Source organism: Coturnix japonica, chromosome 24 (genome assembly GCF_054131305.1).
Source record: "Coturnix japonica strain WE chromosome 24, WE-NBRP24, whole genome shotgun sequence".
Taxonomy (NCBI): Eukaryota; Metazoa; Chordata; class Aves; order Galliformes; family Phasianidae; genus Coturnix; species Coturnix japonica.
In genome coordinates, this window is record NC_140686.1 from 8,551,193 (window position 1) to 8,571,900 (window position 20,708).

The window sequence follows — 20,708 nt, forward strand, 5'->3', positions numbered from 1 at the left end:
CCTGCGGTGCACGCTGCTGGCTCAGAGCCTGCAGACGATTCCCCACAGTGTAAATCCATGATAATGCAGTCTGTGGCGTGACCTGGGGCTGCACGGGCTGCCTCCTCCTACAGCATGCCTGGCTTCAGACATCTTACAAGCAAAGCAGGCTGAATTTACCAGGAAGCATTGCTGACCATATTAATATGCAGAAGTAAATAACAGTGATTGCTTTGTGCCTCTGCACAGCTGGCAAATGAAGCACTGCAGGGCTCGCTGATGCACCATGCACAGAGTTTGCGTGGTTGGAGGCCAAGCAAAAGGGGTTGGAGGCTTTGGGGAAAGGGCAGAGGGATGTCCAACCCTAGGAGTGTGTTGCCAGCTTCCCTTCCTTGCTGCAGGACACTTTGCAGTGCAGCAGCAGCAGCAGTGCTCCACAGGCTGCTCTCTACAGCACGAAGCTGCTGCTTAAATCTGAGGTGCCTGGCAGGAAATCCGGAGGGGCAGAGAAATCAAAGAAACCATGGAAACGCTCTCCAGTTGTGCCAGCTTCAGTGAACTTTGCAAGAGGGATTTTTCAGGGTTGGCAGCAGCGGCCTTCAGAACCCAGGGCTGCCCTCAACCCACCTGCAGCAGGACGATGCATGAAGGATCAGGGTTGTGGTGCTGCTTGAAAGGAAAAAATGTGAATAATTTCTGCTGGGCATCCCTTTGGGTGGATGCCTGGAGCATCCCAAACCACTGGCAGGTCTTGGAGATGCCACAGCAAGGTGGGAGCTGCTGCTTGTCACAGCATGGGATGATTTTCCCATCCTATTTCCTTCACTTTAACAACTCCACGGGGACCACAGCAGCTCTTTTGAGATCACCCAGTGGCAGCAAATGCACCCGAGCCACTTTCTAAAGCATCAGGGCTTGCGTGGAGACCTCAATTCAAAATTACAGCCATGCTACATTAACTTATTGAAATTCAATTGGGAAGCGGAAAGAGATCTGCTGAATTAAGGTGGTTTTAATGAGCAGCAAAGCAGAAGCATGGAAATTTGATGCCACTGAAATCACCTGTACCTCTGGTTGTCCTGGATGGATCTCACTGCACTGCACAGAGTGAGCACCCAATACAGTGCTTCCATCCATCCCTGGGTGGAAACCAGGCATCCTCTGGTCCATAACAGCAATAAAAGACCCCCATTGGGAAGCCAAAAAATGCACTGCGATGCTGCTGGATGTGCAGGGAAACATCCTCTGCATGACCTAGATGCAAAGTCTCGCCTGTAGCCTGTGTTTTATACTGAATTAAATAACGGCAGCCCATAACACAACATGTACATCTCCTAAGTGGATTGAAGCCTCAAGCTTTATAGATTTCATGCTTCTTTTTAGTGCAATTTTATAGTGCATTTCTCACTGCTCTTCTTTTTTATTATTTATTCAGCACGTCGCTTGATTAATTGCTATGAAATGTTCATCGTTATCCGACAATTCCTGAAACACAAATGCAGAACCCTCTGATTGTATTTCTTATTTACAGCCCCGTAGCCTGAGTGATTTCCAATTTACTGCGCCGTTATATTAGGTCAATACATAATACCTTGGGCCACTCCAGAAAGATTAACCACAAGTGGATTCCCTTTCCAATCAAATGGTCCCCGCTGTAAATTACAGTTTCCTTTACTATGTTTGAGTGCATTTCTGCCGCTTCCATCACAAAGGGCAATAAAACAAACAGCCTCTGCATCCCTGCCACTCTCCATTGTGGATACCCATCTCTGGATGGGTAACTGCAGAATCTGGGGGACCTGGTGCCATTTTGCTCCCTACAGCTGCCTGAAGGGAGGTAGTGCTGAGGTCTTCGCCCAGACAACAGCAAAAGGATGGGAGGGAATGGCCTTAAGTTGCACCAGGGGAGGGTCAGGTTGGATACTAGGAAAGAATTCTATAAAAGAATAATCAAGCTTTGGCACAGGCTGAAGGAGATGGGGGGAGTCATTGTCCCTGGAGGTATTCAAGGAGAGTGGAAATGTGGCACTGAAGGACATGGTGAATAGGCATGGTGGGACATAGGGAAATCCTCCATACCACCTACAGCCCATGGCTTGCTGTTTCCCCATTGGTTACTAGAATGAGTCTTCTCTGGTTAACATCCTTCCATCTCATGTAGCACAGCCACGCAAGCTGTTCTGTTGTGGGTCTTCATTCCCATGCAGATATTGTGGCACCTGGAACTTTTAAAGCCTTCTGCAAAGCACATGGGTGACGTGACACGCATTATTTTCCTACACTTTCCACTATTAAATTAAAATGCTATAAAATATAAATCCCAGAGGTGCAAAATTCAGAAGAATGAGGATTTCCAGCTCTTTTGTTTTTCCAGCTCTTTTTCCTTTCTATTGTCATTTTTTTCCCACCTATCCCATGGTTTTGACAGTCCTGACACAGTATTTTGCACCCCCAAAGCTGCTTGATGCCATGGCACCCAGGCAGTCAAAATACCCTTTCTCTGCACTGGAAAATCAAGACTGAAGCAGTCTGTGCCTTCACTATTCCAAAATTAGACTGCATATAAATTTAACATGCTCAAATAATGGGCTTGCATACGCACACAGTCGAGCAAAAGGTGTATTATTCCAACGCAAGGAACTTGTTAGACAGGATATTTCAGCTTCCCAAGATATTAATGGATACTCAGCAAAGGTCTTTTTAGAATGATAACACACTTCAATTTGTTTGCTGAGTTGGTAACAATTAAATCACTTTTTGGATTACAAAGTGTGTGCCAATGTGACGTGGCAGCAGCAGCTCTCGAAGCAGCTCTATCCCAAGCTATAAAGCAATATTTTCCATCTTAGTTTCTTATTTGAATTGCAAAGAACGATGGTTATGTGTGTTTTTTTGGGTTGTTTTTGCTTTTTGTTGGATAAAACAGAGATCCTGAGGTGTGCAGCCAGCAGCACAACGAGGGGTTTTGACTCTGCAAACCAGCTATATTCATCACAAGGGGCTGTGATAAAGAATGCATTCTTTATGGCACCTCCAAACCTGGAGCAAAAACCAGAGGGTCTCCCAGGTCCAAATATAGAATGAGACACCACTGTCAGCAGTTGGCTGTGATAGAGATCAGCTCAGCATCCAAGAGAACCCAAATTCCATGTCAATGAGGGCCTGAGGCACCTGAGTTGCATGGGAAAGGTCCTGCAGGGTGCTCTGGCCATGGTTTGGCTGAACTGGGGCTCTTCTGGGTGGCAGTTTTCCATGTGGAAATCACAAGATACACAAACCAATACTACCATGACAGGCAAGACAACCACATCTTTTTCAAGGCAGATATCTCCCTGATGTGACGGAAGATGGCCAACCTGCAGCATCCACAAAGCCCTTCAAGAAATGCCAACTCCATGGCTGGGACAAGGAGCAGCTTGGGAAGCTGCAGGTGCTGTTGGCTCTGGGTCTGAGCAGCCCCACTGAAGGGATGATGCAGAAGTTGGAGATAAAAGGTTGAGCATCTCAGTCTCACAAAAATCATTGCCTAAGAGGCAACAAAAAGAGCAGCTGCTGAACACAGGAGGGGCTATGGGGGAAATAGAGCAACAAAACCAGACCATAGAAACATGTGAAGAGTTGAACATAAGGATAGAGTAGGAAACTCTAGGTTATAACAGAGATAATAACTCACTGGGAAGAAGAAACTCAACTCCCTCAATCCCAGAAGCATTCTCACCCCTACCTATGGATATGGCACTGCAGTGCAAAGATTCCACTCCATGTCCACCCTTATCCCTCTCCTTGGTAAGGGCTGAAGCTCACTGCCATGAGCTGAGTGTCCTTGACAATGCTTCCCACTGGAGAGCCAAGCTCGTACGGTCCCAGTGGTAGCAGCTGAAGAGATTTAATTCCAAACACATTTACGTTATTATGCAAATATTTGGAAATCATCAACTCTTTCACTTACCTGCTAAGAGCTGAGTTAAGTGTTTCCATGGGAACAGCAACTATTAACCACTATAGTTAATATTTTTATTCTGGTAGTGTCCAGAGAGCCCAATGAAGATTGAAGACAGCTTGTACAATGCGAAGGATGAAAAAATCCCTTGTTGTAAAGCAAAGATTATATTTTATGAGCTTCAACGACAAGCACCAGTTCTACCTGGACCTGTAACAACTTGGCCAAATGGGTTTGCAACAAGTCCAGCAGCTTCGCCCACATCATTTAATTAAACAAAGTGCCTTATTCGTATTGTTTTGAATCCTACTATCACCCCTCCCAACCTCAGGATGATGGAGATGCTCACAGATTGAGGAGGAATCAGGCTGGAAACATCCCTACCACAACAGGCTCTCTTGTGGGCTTCCCTCATTCCTTTGTCCTCCAGTTTCTTTTTCCACTTGCATTTCTCTTTCTTTTCTTCACCTTCTGCGTACTGACAGCCTGCTCTACCCAGCTGGGACTAAGCCACCTTTCCCATCTCTACAGCGTTAGGATAGCACAGCAGCTATCAAAAGCAACCCTAACACAAGGACTGGGTTTGTGTCACCTTGGTAACTTCAAAGGGGTCCAAAAACCCAACAAAGCTAAACATAGAGAGATCATGGAGTGCTTCTCCAAGCTTGCTACATCCATGAGCTATTAATACTGTTGTCTCTTGCTTTGTGAGCAACAAAGAGTCATGACTGGGAGATGCACTTCATCTTCCCATTTTCTATGAACCTGTTTTGCCTTCAAAAGGACAAGCCTTCAGACACATGCAACAAGTAAGAAAAGAACCTCCACGTCACCAACTCCACCCGGAGCAGAGAAAATTGCTCAGGAGGAGACCTGCAAGATCAGCTGTAACCAACAAAAAAGGCAACAAACGTCCCTAAATGTCAAAGAGGAAACCACAAAGAGGTCCACATTGGATGGGGCTGTCCAAAAACACCTTTCTATGCACGAGGGACATCAGTTGAGTCAAGAAAACATTACATTCGTATCTGCAGGAAGAAAAAGGCCTTTCTTACCTGTTTCTCCCCATATTGGCAAATATTCATCCTGCTGGATGTCTAGCATGATTTCAAGTCCATTGCCTGTCCCACCCTTAACTGTGGTAAGAAGAGGCCGTCCTTCTTCTCCTGAGTTAAACATGTAGCATTTCCCATATTTTGTAAACACCTGTGAGGAGAAAAGAGAGAAAGTGCCATGTAACAAATGCTTCTTTGCACCCGAATTGAGGCAGAGTGATGAGAAACACCCATGTTTTGCAGCTCAAAGGGAAACGTCCGCAGATACATCTAATCTGGTTTAATAATTCAGCATACTGTGTTCTCCTTACAGGAAATAAAAGACAGAGAAAAGGGAAGGAGAGGTGTTTCAGAGCAGTGAACAAATGTCTTTAGCAGCTCGTCTGATCCACATTGAGTTTGCTTTCCAAGAAACACAGGTACAGGCTGTACTGGAGCTTGTACTGAAACTCAATGCAATGCTCACACTGTGCATTGGCACTGGAGCTCACTTTAAAGTCACAGAATCATAGAACTTCAGCATGGTTGGGTTGGAAGGGATCTTAAAGACCGTAGAACCATGGGATCACAGCATGTTTGGGTTGGAAAGCACCTTAATAATTGTAGAACCATGGGATCACAGCATGGTTGGGTTGGAAGGGACCTCAAAGATAGTAGAACCATACAGTCACAGCGTGGTTGGGTTGGAAGGGATCTTAATGATTGCAGAACCATGGAATCACAGCACAGCTGGGATGGAAGGGAGCTTAATGCTCATCTAGTTCAAACCCCCTGTAATGGGCTGGATGCCCCCCACCAGCTCAGACTGGCCTATTCACGGCCTTGGGCCCCTCTAGGGATGGGACGCAACTTCAAACATCAAATATCGACCAGGATAGAATCACAAACTCTTGCCTTTCTGGATCTGCTCATCTCCAAGAGCTCATTCCTGTCTTGTCTAGAGTTGCAAGGGACATCCCCACTGCTGAGCTGTGCTCCGATAGTGACTTTAAGGTTCTTTACAACCCAACCATCCTATGTCTCCATGATTCTAACAGGGAGCACGAAGCGCTTCGAGTCGCTCTTTGTGGTCACAGTGAATCCGTCCTGGCAATCATTAAGCAACTGGCAAACAGTACTAATGAATATTCAGAGCGAAGGGAGCAGAAGAGCTGGCTGCAATCCCACCAGCAGCCTCGGCACAAATCGCCAGGCGCTAACACATTAGCTGAGATCACACGACCCTGAGATGATTCATAAAGCAACACAAAAGCCAGAGTCATCAGCAATATATTCCCATCAAATATTGACATGTATTATAAAGCACAGCATCAGGGAACCAGGTGAATATATATATAAAAGAACATTCCCAGGCAGGAAATCATATTTGAGTTACGAACCTCCAATGGGTGCAAAAGGGATGCAGAGCATACAAAGCACTTGCAGGAAAAACCATGTCCTTTTAAAAAAGATTTTATCCAAGTGAAAATCCCTTTTTAATACTTGACTGACCTATTAAACCATTCAGGCTGGAAAGATAATCTGAACAACAGTAAGCCTCTGTTAGCAGCCAGAGCCCGTAGATGGGTTTTCCAGATAGGCTTTGAAGGGAGAAGTCAAAAATGTCTAATTAGGATAGTTTAAAATGTGGCAAGAAGAGAACCTACATGACTGAAAATCACGGGAAAACGAGTAAGCTTATATATAAAGCAACAGCACTCTGTAAATGCCAAATAAGGATTTAGATGCTGACGCACCCGGTGCAGCCTTTAGCCAAGTAAATCCAGGCAATTTTATAGGGCTTTTTATACTGCCCTTTGCAGCTGTAAAACTTCTTCATGTGTAAAACCTCCACTTAGGATATTTTTACCCAATAAACAAGTGACGGGGGTCTGAGGCTCACTTTGAGTGCTCTTCTTGGACCCCCACCACAATAAACTCAAAGAGAGGGACCTTCTTTCCACACTCAGCAAGGGACAACCAAAGGCTGATGGCAAAGGCCACCAGTCTGCCTATCACAGCCTTAGGTGATAAATTCTTGCAGAGCAGATGATGAGAAACAACCTTACCTCCACCAGCTGTGTCTCCCCTGGGACTCTGCAATGAAATGTTATCCTGGGAAGCCCCATTATTTTCTGCTGCCAGCACTGAGCATCAAACCTCATGAAGCACCCTGGTGTGTATCTGCCCTTCCATCTGTGCAAATCAGGCAGTTACGTGTGGTTTTGTATAGCTAAAGAGTGCACCAGGGATGTGACTGTAATATGGAGAACCCACCCCAATGAGGAATCACACATCTCTGCTGAAGTCCTAGAATAGAAAAATCTTAGGGTCACCACCAGGATTAGCAGCTAAGCAAAGAACTGCTGCTCAAGAAGACACCAACAGAGAATGGAGAACTGAGAGCCTTCCCTGCAGGTTAAGGAACCCACAGGGAAAGGCAGCCCAAAGCTGTGGTTGACAAGCCCAAGCACAGGTACTGAGTTGAACCTCAGCTTGAACACATCAGCACTGGTTTCTGAGCAATTCGGGCCTTGAGGCCAACAGCTCTCCTTGGGAGGGAACTACGGAGAGCAGCATTAAACAGAGCCTTCAAGGCTTTGTATTTTCCTCTGTGGTAAAGCTCTGATTGATGCCCATACCCCACTACTGGCTCCTGCTTTCCACCACCTGTACCACAAGGCCTTCCATCTTTCCCTAAGCAGCTATAAAACTCTTATTTCTAACAGCGTTTTAAAAAGCATTGCCAAGTTCCAAAACCATGCACATTCATTTCCATTCGCATTCAGCGGGGCTGCGCTGATCCCGACCTTCTCACTTCTGCTATAAATGATTGTTCAGGAAGATAAAGCTTTTTTTTCAGTACATTTCCTCAGTTTCAGGATCTTTTGGGCTCCCTGATAACAGGGCATGGGTATGGAATCAGACCATGATCAAATCATTAAGATAAAAGGATGGAGCTGTTTGGAAAGGGTAACAGTAGTGCTTACCAGCTGCTTTGGTACATCTGAGGTGGTAAACACGAGGCAAACCAGAATGATTTAACCTCAGCTGAATGGAAAGGAAGCTCAGCACAAATCAGGAAAGAAACACAGTCCTACTATGCTTTGAGAACACCAAATTTCCCCTTTGATGGATTGCTTTGACTTTTGCCTCAGCACCCATTAAGTGCAAAGGTAAACACACTGAAAAACATGCAACACTATTGGAGTGCCATAAGGATCCCTTCCTCGTGCTGACACATCACCAAGGAGAAAAGCTCATCTCTCGTGGACTCAAAAGGCAGAGCATGGACAACTCAGACTCACTCCATGTACAAAAATGAAGACACAATCAAGAGCTCAGAGGCAGAAATGTATATCCTGCTGCGTGTCAAACCAACAGCCTGAATAGGACTCATATCCAAAATGCAAGCAAGCCTGACCGGAGTAATAGAGAAAAAGGTATTTCACAGTTTATAATCAGGACGGACAGGACAAGCACATCTGCTGATAAATTATCCTTTCAATACGGAGCAAAATGATGGTAAAAGCAAGTCATTTGAAGTCTGTAAATTACTTTTCTACATCAGAGACGCAGCCAAAAGCTCACTGACGAGGCAAGATGTTATTTGTTAGATTAGGGCACTAAGCACTGAAAGGAGGGCAAATTAGCATCCTTCACAACCATTTTCCCTGCAATTGTGGGACATGAAGATTTAGAGATGTATCTTCTCCAGTCACATTTCACAGCATAACAGAAAACAGAGAGGAAAGAAAAATCAAGGGACTTTCCATACAGGCCCAAGAGAACAGGCGCATCAAACTGAAAGGGGAGCACAGGGATGGGTTTGGATAGGAGATGGTGGAAAAGATCACATTTAAGAGGAAAGATGAGTTGATTTCTGAGCTTTAGGTCCATACACACAGCACATCTCTCCTGTGGCACCCACTGAGCCACATCAGCTTGTCACTGGAGGTGTGAGGAATGGCCTGGACCTGCTGGCTCAGTGAAGGTGCCTTGCAATGGTCCATTTGTTCACACTCTGACAGGAGGCTGCGATACATCATTTAAAATGAACCCATGTGGCTGCAAATTGCAAGGAATGCCTCCATTAAACAGGTTTCAGAAGCATCACATCCCAAGGGGACCTCCTTCCAAAAGGATGCAGTGATAGCTTGGTATGGAGGTAACTCCCACCTAGTGGACAGAAAAGACTTCATCTCCCTTCCAGACTTAAGTGCAGAAGGACTGAAAGAATCAAATCCCGATCCTGAGCAGAGACAACATTTCTGGTAGGAAAAAAAAAACAAAACACAATATGGACCTTAAAACTGCCCTAAATTTCACTTGGAAGGTAAAAAAATAGCAAGTACTGATAGAGGAAGCAGACAGATAGGCGATATGGGCAAATTTGGCCACAAGGATGAAGCAACATCCAGCATTTCGTCTTCTTCTCCTTTTCTAAGAGCAGACATGGATTTCTCTTTAAATCTGTGTTTGTTTTGTATTATCAGAAAGCTGGCAGGGAAGTATGTCAGACAAGCAAAAATATCATCCATCCTTCGTGGTGTCAGGTTTAATCTCACAGCAGCCAAGAGTGATGGGGACGGAGCTCTGGGAAGCAGCACCATAGAAGTTGTCAGAGACGTGTTTACAAGGACAAGGGTTTTCCTTTCGGCCTCCAAGACTGCGACATCCCAGCGGGGCTGTCAAACAGCTCTGCCAGGGGAGGCAGGGAGATGCGTTGTGGAAATGGGTTCGATGTCTGCCCACACCCCTCTGGGCTCTGTTCCCATCCAGCTGTACAGGAGCAGCAGGGTTGTCAGCTCTGCTCTTCTACAAGGCTGCTGTTTTTAAAGAAGAAGTTATTGAAGTCCTAGATACTGCCTGAGGCTATGATGGTCTTGTGTGAGCATTAGTGCCATTCCTTTTACAAACTAGGAGTCGGTAACCCAAATGTAATAGTCGCTGACAAGCCACTATACAACATATAACACTCCTAATGCAAAGATCTCTGCTTTCAAAACCAGCTTTTGCTACTGGGAAGGACCAGTTCTCTTTAAAATTTATTTTATAGAATGGCATTACATGATACCCAGTGGATAGCAGCTCATACCCCCATATTCTACCCTTCAGGAACAGTTAAACAGAGGCATGGCAGGCTGGCATATTGCATTCACTTAGAGATACTGCCATTTCCTTCATATTTGTGCAATCAGCCTCTCCCCGTAATGGCATATTGGTGCAAGCATTTGTTTGAATGGTGAGTACTTATGGAGGGTCCTTATAGCTGGCATAAATCACCTCCACAGCAATCACTGCAATTTAGCACTAGTTGAGTGGATATTTAAAAAGAAATATAGCGCTGTAGTAAACTATAATGGTGAAGCTCCAAATATTTGAGAATTACGTTGGTCCATAAACTGAGGAAACTGTTACCCTCTCTCTGATCCCCATCAAGCCCTGATTACTTCCACCCTGACAAACCAAAGCACAACAATACAAGAGGAGCTATGTCCCACCGGACCATAATACGTCAGCACTAGAGAACAACATTTGCATGCTTCCATAAAGGCTCCTCTCCCACATGAGCACCAATCAGACCATGAATCTCTCCTAAATGCCACCTTCTGAGACCCATTTTGCTGCATAATATCCAGGGGTCCTTCCTGCACTGCTCTTCAGCTCTGTTTTAAAAGACCATGGGATTACTCCATTTTTACTCATAAAATACACACATTTTTCACATCTTATGAAAATCAATGCCCCAGCAGAGCCACGGGGCCATCAGTGTGCAGGAATGTGTGGGTGAATCGAGGTCAGCAGCTTGAGACATGCCAGACTGGGATGATGATAGCGTTGGATTTGGGTTGAGTGAGGTCAGACAACAGGAAAAACTTGGCCATTGCCCTCGGGAAGCAGCAGATGGTGTGGAAAGAGGAGAAAAGTGGATGCCTCGGTGCGCCCGCTCCTCCTTGGGAGCACCATCTCAGCAGTGCTGTCCATTCCTGCACCAGCAGCTCAGTGCTGGGAGCCCCAGGGTCTTTTGGCAGGTGCCAGCAGATGGTTTGAAGGCCAGGATTCATTTGGATAATAATTGCAATCTGTCTTCCTAATTTCTCCCCACTGATTCGTTTAATGAATTGTTCTTCATTACCCTTGCTGAACTCCCCTCCTGAGCTGCAGCACAACTTAGTCCTCAGTATGGAAGCAGCTGCAGCTCCAGGATTGAAGTGCAGCTATCACTGATAGTAATCACAGAAGCACAGCATGGTTGAGTTGGGAGTGACCTTAAAGATCACAGAACCATGGAACCATGGCATAATTGAGTTGGAAGGGACCTTAAGGATTGCAGGACCATAGAATCACAGAATGGTTGGGTTGGAAGGGACTTTAAGGATCACAGAACCATGGAATCAAGGCATTGTTGGGTTGGAAGGGAGCACAAAAACCATAGAACCATGGAATCATGGCACGGTTGGGTTGGAAGGGACCTTAATAATAAGTAGAACCACGAAATCGTGAACTGGTTGGGTTGGAAGGGATTTTAATGATCACAGAACCATGGAATCATGGCATGGTTGGATTGGAAGGGACCTTAATAATAGTAGAACCATGAAATGGTTGGATTGGAAGGGACTTTAAGGATCACAGAACCATGGAATCAAGGCATTGTTGGGTTGGAAGGGAGCACAAAAACCATAGAACCATGGAATCATGGCACGGTTGGGTTGGAAGGGACCTTAATAATAGTAGGACCACGAAATCATAAACTGGTTGGGTTGGAAGGGACTTTAAGGATCACAGAACCATGGAATCAAGGCAATGGTTGGGTTGGAAGGGACCACAAACATCATAGAACCATGGAATCATGGCATGGTTGGGTTGAAAGGGAACTTAAGGATCACCCAGTTATAACTGCTGTCTGTAAAGTGCATGGAAAGGAAGAGCCAGCCACATGAAAAGGACACAAAGCTTTAAATGCTGCCAGTGGGACTGCTTCATATCATGCTGCTCCTGAAGAAAAAGCAAAAACCACTCCCTCATCCCCAGGCAAAGGAGATAAGCACTAAACACCAGACTGAAAATAGCATTTCTCTGTACCAGTGAAGCTTAAAGCCCCGGGAGGCATCTACCACTTAGAGCCATGAGTATTTACAACTTCTGCCTGAAGTGAAGTATTTGGGGCATGAGGAAAAGCAAAGTATCCCCATCCTGAGCTGAGACAAGGATAAAAACCTTCCGTGGCTGCATGGCTCTATGCCCTACAACACTTGATGCTCACCAGGCACCAAGGGATCTGCACTGCAGTTTTTTCCCTGCCATACAATCAAGCTGTAATTCAAAACACGACTGTTCAGGATCTCAAATGTCCTCTACAGTCAATTGAGAAAGATGTTTTCGCCATGCAATCCCAAGCACTTCAGTTAGCAATATCCAAAAGTTAGCACAAGTGCTCTCTTAGGTTCCCTTGTGATGGTTGCATTATTCAGAAGAGCAAACTTCGGAGCAGCTGTGTGTGTGGTGTGTGCTTTTTGTCACACTCATTGGCTGCATGCAGACCTATTGGCAAGCCCCAGTGCTCTCCAGTGCAGATAAACACAGCGAGCGCAGTCATTCTCCATCACTCATGCATGCAAAACCATTCCCTATCACCCACAGCAGCAAAGCAGATCCCATTGCTCATGTATAGTGATGAGCAAGATGGGCAGTCCCTGTTTCTTGCCTCCCATGGGAAAACATAGCATATGGATTGGTAAAAAAGGGTTATGGGATTGAAATGAACCAGGCCAATAAATAGGCAAAATGTGATTGTTTTCAAAGTGCAATCGATGCAAGTACAACCTCCATGGCCATCACCACATCTTCTAAAGCAAATCACACAGGTATCAGTGCAGACAGACATAGGGTGAGATTAAGTTGGTTTCAGGTCTATGGTTGTACAAGGGCAAGATTTATTGTGCCCAAATTCCCATTTCCTAGGGATGCCAACACAACCAATGATGCAACCACGTTTCTGCATTAGCACCAATGCTTAACAAACTCAACAGCAAATAAATTCTTTGCTATTCTGTATCCTCCCCCCTCACCCAACATCCACAGTGCAGGCACTATGTCAGCATCCTTTGGCACGAGGATTAACCTCATTTAGGCCATTAATTTAAATTACTGCTGAAACAGCTGATTCAGCGAGAGGTTTGATGGCTGCTATTTGTTATTTGCCCAAGCACAGCACTGCGTGGGGCCATGAGATCTCTGGTAAGCACAGCCAAGGGAATCGATCAAAACCCCCCTATCATGTGCATGCAATGAGTGGGTGAATATATATATTAAAGGAAAATATAAAGGAAATATTAAAGGAAAAATAATAATAATAATGCCAGTGAAGATGCAAAATGCAGAGAAAATGCAAAGGAAAACAAAACCAAATGAAAAATCAAGCAATGTGATGCCTTAGAAGCCAAGGAAAGTGGCTGCACCCTAATTGCAACTGCAGAAATGGAGAATTCGAAAGCACTGTTCCAGAGCCATCCAGCTCCATCACTGCAGCAGGGCAGGAGGAAGGCAGGGAGACCACTTGATTACAGCCAACACACTGTGTAACAGGGCACAAGGGACCAGGCAGCTCACTCTGCATCCATCCTTAACAACAACAACACACAGATATTTATGGCACAGCCCTCCAAGGAGTCTATTTACGATCACTTGCTATCAAAATGCTTCGGTGTCCGACAGCTAATTCTTTATGGTTTTACAGCAAACAGAGGGGGACTTAAAGCTCTTTATGGGTACGCACGATTTCCCAGTCCAAAGGATGGGAGCAGCAGTACCCAGATACATGTTTTCCAGCCCACAGTGCTGGGATGCCCCAAGGATCCCGTGGCTCCATGCTGGTTATCATGCACAACAATTTGTTGTGCTCTGACTTTTCAATTGCAGTTTAGGGGTCCAAAATAAACATCCCAGAACAAGCATCTGGGTGGGTTTTGTCCTCAATTGCTTCCACGATGATGGATGAGATCAAAGAATCATAGAATTCCTCAGGTTGGAAAAGACCTTCGAGATGTCCAACTGCAACCGAACCATACTACCCTAATTCTAAGAACCCATCACTGAACTGGATGATCTTTTACATTTAAAAGCAGGGCTTTAATTTCTTTAATTAATGTAAAATCTATTCCAATTACGCCCCACCGACTCTGTGGATCATTTGAGACACAAACCTGACAGCACGAACCAGAGACAGACCGGAGCCATAGGAGGTAAGAACAAATGGGATATGGTTAGTGGGCATGGGGTTGATGGGTCAGAGGTTGCACTGGGTGGTTTTACAGGTCTTTTTCAGTCTTAATGGCTCTATGATTCTATTTCTACTCTTGTTTCAAACTTACCAGTCATTAATTTCATCAAATGCTGCAGTGTTATCCATGGCAGAAACCCACCAGCCCACAGAGCCAGAATACTACAGGAAAACTACAGGAAAACTAGAAGAAGAACAGCCCTCTCAGTGTGCACGACGCCTGGAATTACAGATATCATGACTCCCTTAACAACTTTCCCCTGGTCTTATTTTATGGTTCGCTTCGCAGGAATGAGCCTACAGTAATCAGGAACAAAATTCAGCTCTAAAAATGTAAAAACCAGCTGTTCCGAAATGTAAAGGCTTTACTTTGCAATTAATTTGACACTAACTACTAAGAGGCCTGGATCTTTAGCACTCATGGGATAAAGATTTTTCTTCTCGCCATTCCAAGGAACTTATCCAAAGCACTTTGCATTCCCTACGGCATCCTGCACATCCAGCATATAAATGCAGGCAGGTCTATTTCCATAGTGGCATTAATAAGAAAGGCTATTTCACAGCTATTTTCAGTAGGCTTTTGAGGTATTTTTATATCAGATCCACCGAAAAGGGGGATCTAGAGCTGAGCAAGCATCGGGCTGACAGCTGCAAGAGCAGATGTGCCATAGGGTTTGCAATACTGCTGCAGGTCAGCATGCTGCAAGGCTTGCATTTGCAGCATCTTGCACTCCTGGGTTGCAAAGCTGCTGCAGTGAAGGGTTCCCTGCAGAAGGAGGTTCTTCCATCCCAAACCACTTGTTGCTACCAACCCATGTATTCACAGCTACCTGCAGAACTTCACTGCAAGCCAAGACAAGGAGATAAGCATGTGGTGCATGACCATGCCAAAGGTCATTCAAACATCCAGTCAGATGACATCAGTTCTTCTACTGATGCTGTTGCTCCATCACAGAAGGCCATCAGATTGGTCAGGCATGCTTGGTGAAGCTGTGCTGGCTATGTCAGATCACTTCCTCATTTCATATGTACCTGAACATCTCTTCAAGGAGGAACTCAGCAGCTTCGTGGGTCTTGGCCAACATGTCATCAAACCATGATGGTTGGAAAAGACCCCCAAGATCACTGACCCCAGCCCCAACCATCATGCCCACCAACTATGTCCCTCAGTGCCACATCTCCATTTCCTTCAACACCTCCAGGGATGGAGACTTTCCCAACCCACTGAGCTGCTGTGCCAATGCATCACCACTCTTTCAGAGAAGAAATCAGCCCCAATCCCTCTGAGCAGGTCCAGCACCAGCCAGGTGCCACTAGGAGATGAGCTGCCCTAAGTAACACTCAGACACATCAACACATTGCAAACACAACAGGGAGGGCTGAAAGAACAATGAGAAAGGGAAAGGACTGGCTCCAGGGCACAGAGTGTCCGGCTCATCAACAATAGTGTGAGCCAAAAGTGATGCAAGGAAGAGGGATTCTTGGAGATGAAACCAAATGGGAACTCCTCATAGTACTCAAGCATAAGGATATGTCATGTATCTCCAAATCATAGCCAGCTTCAGGGATTGATAATTATTAGCCAATTAGAAGTCAGGCAGCACGAGCTCAGAACAACCACAGCCATTCCAAATGCTAAAACAATAAACTTCCCCAGAGAAATATCTCAGGTCACAATTCCCTCCACACCTTGTAATTCTGTTAGGCATCGCATCGGGTTATTTCCCAAACTGTGTGGCCGCCCTGCAAGGCTGCCTTATTTGCAACATATTTTATTACCAGCAAAGCAGAGGCTGACAGTTTGAAAGCTTATTGTTGGTAACGTGATAACAGAGCCAGCACTGAAGCAAATTACAAATTGCAGAGGCAGCCAGCCGAGCCCACACGAGTAAACCTGAACTGGAAAGCAAGGAGAGCTGAGCCTCTGCCTGCTGGGACATGTGATGACTGCAACTCAAGCAGGGGAGTGAAGGATGGGTTTCTCTATTGAAATCAGTGCATTAAGGTGACTATCCAGAGAATAAAGTGAAAATCGACAATGCTGGGAAATGGACACGATGCACAGCAGCTCCAAACCCGTCTCAATCAAGCAGCTGAACTGACTTGATGCTTGGAAGTGAAGCATGCAATTTAAATTAACAAAGGACACGATGTTTGCTTCTCCTTTATTTCTGTCTTTCTTTTGTTTTTCTACACTGCTTTTTAACTAAGGACGGGGAAATTAACACTGAGACCTCAGCTCGGGAGGACTCAGACTCCAGTTTCTTCATGATGCAATGCAATGCAAACTACGCACAAGCAGAGAACAACACACACAGCTCCACATGGAGAGAATCATTCAGACAATGACCAGAGCAGAGCGGATGGGGACAGCAAGGGGACATCGGACATCAGCCTTTGTGCTGCAACCTGCAAAGCACATGCAGAAAACTGCTATATGCCATAAGAACAATATGATTTCTCAAGCTTTGCTTTCCAAAAGCCTTTTGGGCTGGTTGGGAGCTGTATTTTATCCCTCTGCCTTGTCAGTCTGGGCTGTAGTGATGGTTTGATTGGTCCAGAAAACATACATCCCATCCCATTGCTGGGGTTACTGATGGGTTTATCAGTGCTCTGTGATTGTCTGCCTTCCAGAAGGCTGCAGGATGATGGCAACACAGACCGAGACGTTCCAGCAGCCACAGCAGCTGAGATGGGGCTCACAGGGGCTCCCTGTTGAACAAATCTCTGCTTCCTGCATTTATTTGACTTGCTTTTTCAGTGTGGAAATCTCGTGAGACTTCAACCAAGCGCTCCAGGTGTGAAATCCTGCACCTTCATCTCATGCCAAGTTCTGTGATCAATGCCACTCGGTGCTGCATCATCTCTGATGAAGAATACCAAGTTGTAGGGAAAGGAGATATTTCAACACACATTGAGGGAACAGAGGTCTATTCTTTTAAGCTTCTCTTCCCCAAATTCTCCATTTCTGTGGTCAGGGATGTGCAAGCCTCCAGCTCCTGAGCAGTTCCCCTCTCTATAGCTGGCCAATAGTCCCATTCCTAAACCCACAGCCCTCTGCAGAGATGATCCTGTAGGTTGTGTCCTCAACACAACACAGCCATCCCATAGGAAAGGATCCCCCAAACCATGAAAACCTCTTGAAAAACCTCAGCTCTCCTGTAGGGCTGGGATCACACTCCATGAAGTTGATAGAATTTGCAATTGCCTTCAAGGCTTTTTGCTGCCCTTCGTGGATGAAGGGCATGAAACCCTTACAACTTGGTGCCCTGCTATTGCATTTCACTTCAGCTCTGCCACAGTTGGGAAAAAATAAGCATCTTAATAATCATTCACCTATTAATAACAATAATAATTACAAATAAGGCTACTATTTAGGAGACTTTCAGTCCAGAAAGTTTGACTTGGTGTTCTCATTTTAGTAATGGGATGCTTGCTGCCAGAGGGTCCCCATGCACTGCTCCTTGTCATTATGACCACACTGCCCATCCTTTGTGACACTGATGAGCTCAGACAGATCCCATTAGCTAATCAGTGTTAATGACCACATTATCTGGGTCAGTGGATTTTGAGATAAGCACACTGATGTCTAAGGATCTTTTGATAATCCTCATGTGCATGCACTGGGTAGGTATGGGATACATTCAATGTATTGTATTACAACCACCAGCCACAAACCTTGAGCACTTGTTGCCCTATATCCCCACAATGTGTAGGTCCTCCATGGCCACCACTCTGCCCTCTAGTTGTGGGATACAGAGAACAAAGCTCTTCATCCAGACATGAGCAAGAAAACCATAGAATCATAGAATCATTCACACTGGAGAAGATCTCTAACATCACCAAGTCCAAACCCAACCCATCCCCACCATCCCTATTCTCTGCTTCTATTCCCATTGCCCCTGGATTGAACAAAGGCCCAACACTGAGATATGGAGTGGAGACCTCAGAGATGGACCCTCTGACAAGGCAATGCCTGGCTTTTATCAGCCAAATTATTTCCAGAAGCACTGGGAATGAGTCAACCTGCTTTAGAACACAACTCTCAGCTCCTGTGCTAACCCCACACACCAGTGAGTTAATGCAGAAAGATAACTAAGAGCACTGGCACCCCAGCCTCTTGCTTGTTATTCTCTATAAGAAGTGATTTTGCACACTGTGGCCTTGCAAGCACCCCAGCAGCAATTCCCAGGTGCAGAAGAAACAGATTATTTTTCCTTCACAGCACAGGGAGTTTATGGTCCACACAAGCAAAGCTGGGCTGTAACCATGCTCCAGAATTCAGTGTATCTGGGGCTTTCTTTGAGGGGTAGAAAAGCTTTGCTTACACCCTAATAAAAACCTAATAAAATACAAATAATATAATACAATCTATAATGTAAAACCCTAAGAAATCTGAAAGGTTTTATAGGAGAGACGTGAAGCTTTTTCATTTTATCCACCCCAATGGCACCCTTAGGCTTCTATGTACCCCATCCCTCTTACCAGCATCTATTAATACACATTTATCCTTCTTTTGGATGAGATCTGCTGAGGGAAGGTCTTTGGGACCAAATCGCCCAGCCTAAAGCACAGCTGGAGATGAACAGGACCCTAAAAGGGCACCAACACCACTGTCTACATAGGTCTTGACAGTGACTCAAGTCCAAGAACTGAAGTTCCCCTTTGCAGGTGAGCACATGGCTCCTCTCCATGGTTGCTCAGCCTGCTGACAAATCATCCCTTCAAGCACAGCTGTGATTAATGCTCCAAATCAGTAGCTTTCTTGCTTTTTCCTATTCCTCACCTGAGATTTCTTTAAAAGCAAGGTGACAAGCAGGGCTGCCCATGTTTCATATGCATACTGCTGGGAAACAGTGCCAAAACAAAGCCCCAAGCTCAGGAACACGGACACACAGAGCCCTCCTGCTGTCCCACCACCTACATGCCAGCAGGAGCCTCTCAGAAGCTCTCTGGTCTGCTCTTCTGAAGGCAGGTCTCTTAGGGATGCATCATTTTCCTTCCATTATTTTCCTTGCCAAATTTCTGATACTCATTTCATCCTCTTAGAGCAGATTCAAGCCCTGATCTTCTTTCCCGCTGGGCAAAAAGAAGTTGTTTTGCTTCTTTGTGAATTCTTTCCCCTCCTTCAAATATAGGAATGAACCTACTGCCAGCTTCCCCTTGGGGCAGCGGCCAGGCAGAGACTTTGAGTCCATTCAAAGCAGCCTTGGAAGTTGAACCCAACTGACACAAAGACACCTGATGTCACCCAAATCCACCTGAACATGGGCTTAAAAGCCACCAGACTGTCACCTACTTTCATTTCTGCCTCCCCATGACCTCAGCCATGTCACTCATCTCATGTGATCCCATCCCTACAGTGACCTTCTGCTGCAGCTCCGGTCACCCCCATCTGCTGCTGCCCGGGTGCCCACAGAACAAGGCTCCTAATCCCAAATCCCTTTTCAATATATGCTAAAAATACAGCAACTACAATCACTGCCCAAATCTGCTTATACATTTACACCAGTTATGCTCCTGGAAGCACAAATGATGCACAGTGGTGCAGCCCCTGGGTAGCACTGGGGATGTACCACCAATCAACAGCCAAGTCATCTCTGTAAATAATAATTCCATGATGGAAATTATGGATGGAAAGGGGCTTTGTGAGTGTGGGTGCAAGAGCTTGGATGGGACCAATGGCTGCCTCCAAGGATGCAGGATCATTGCTGTTCTCCATGTAGGGTCTTTAAAGGGTGGTTGGTAGGGGAAGAAATGCTGAAGATAAAAGCAGAGCATAACCACAAAATGAGAAGCAATAGAGCTCATAACATTGCCTGGGGTGGTGATTTAGGTTTTAAAGAGACTGTAGGGTGAAGGCAGAATACAGGATACAGGTACAGGGTGGCTGAACTCCTCCAAGCAGCTCTTGGTCCCATCCCCATTGACAGCATCCCACAGCTCCATTGTGCACAGCTCCATCAGCCAGCAAAGCAGTGACAGGGATTTACAGTGAACTGATAAAGTGCATTAACCTCAAAGTGAACCATCCCTTCCAGTCCGTCAATGGACACCCTTGGCTCTGAATTTTAACTAAACAAGGTTAAAGCCTCTAATTCTGGAGAACCGTCTCACAGAGAGCTTTAATGCGCTCTAATGAGCTTCTCTGAATCCTAACATAATTCTCCACTTGCGGCATAAACTCGAACACTGAAATCATAATAATGCATGAAATTGCCCTGTGGATGGGTGAGAATATGGTACAAAAATGAAGCTTATTATTATTATCTTGAGTTGTCAACAGTCCTGGCAAAACACCCACCAGAAGCAGCCAAAATTCCCACCCCGGGCTGGGCACGCATCAGGTCGGGTCTGCCACATCTCTGCATTTAATCTGCAGTTTAAAAGCACGATCTGGGCAAGAGGCAGAGCAAATTCATTTCCCTACATGAGATCCACGAAGTCTGCCGAGATATATTAACACCCCAGC

At 45.5% G+C, this 20,708-nt stretch overlaps 1 protein-coding gene across 8 annotated transcripts in view; it reads right to left on the reverse strand.

Moving 5' to 3' along the window:
* LOC107325055 (acid-sensing ion channel 2) overlaps nucleotides 1-20,708 on the reverse strand; it is a 387,163-nt gene that overhangs the window by 31,654 nt on the left and 334,801 nt on the right. For all 8 annotated transcript variants that reach the window (XR_004309693.2, XR_014937144.1, XR_014937146.1 and 5 more), the window contains exon 2: nucleotides 4,975-5,125. Coding sequence is in view for 4 of the 8 variants with exons in the window: in XM_032449398.2 (XP_032305289.2) it covers nucleotides 4,975-5,125 (151 nt within the window). In the remaining 4 variants the exon portion in view is untranslated. The remainder of the gene's footprint in view (nucleotides 1-4,974; nucleotides 5,126-20,708) is intronic.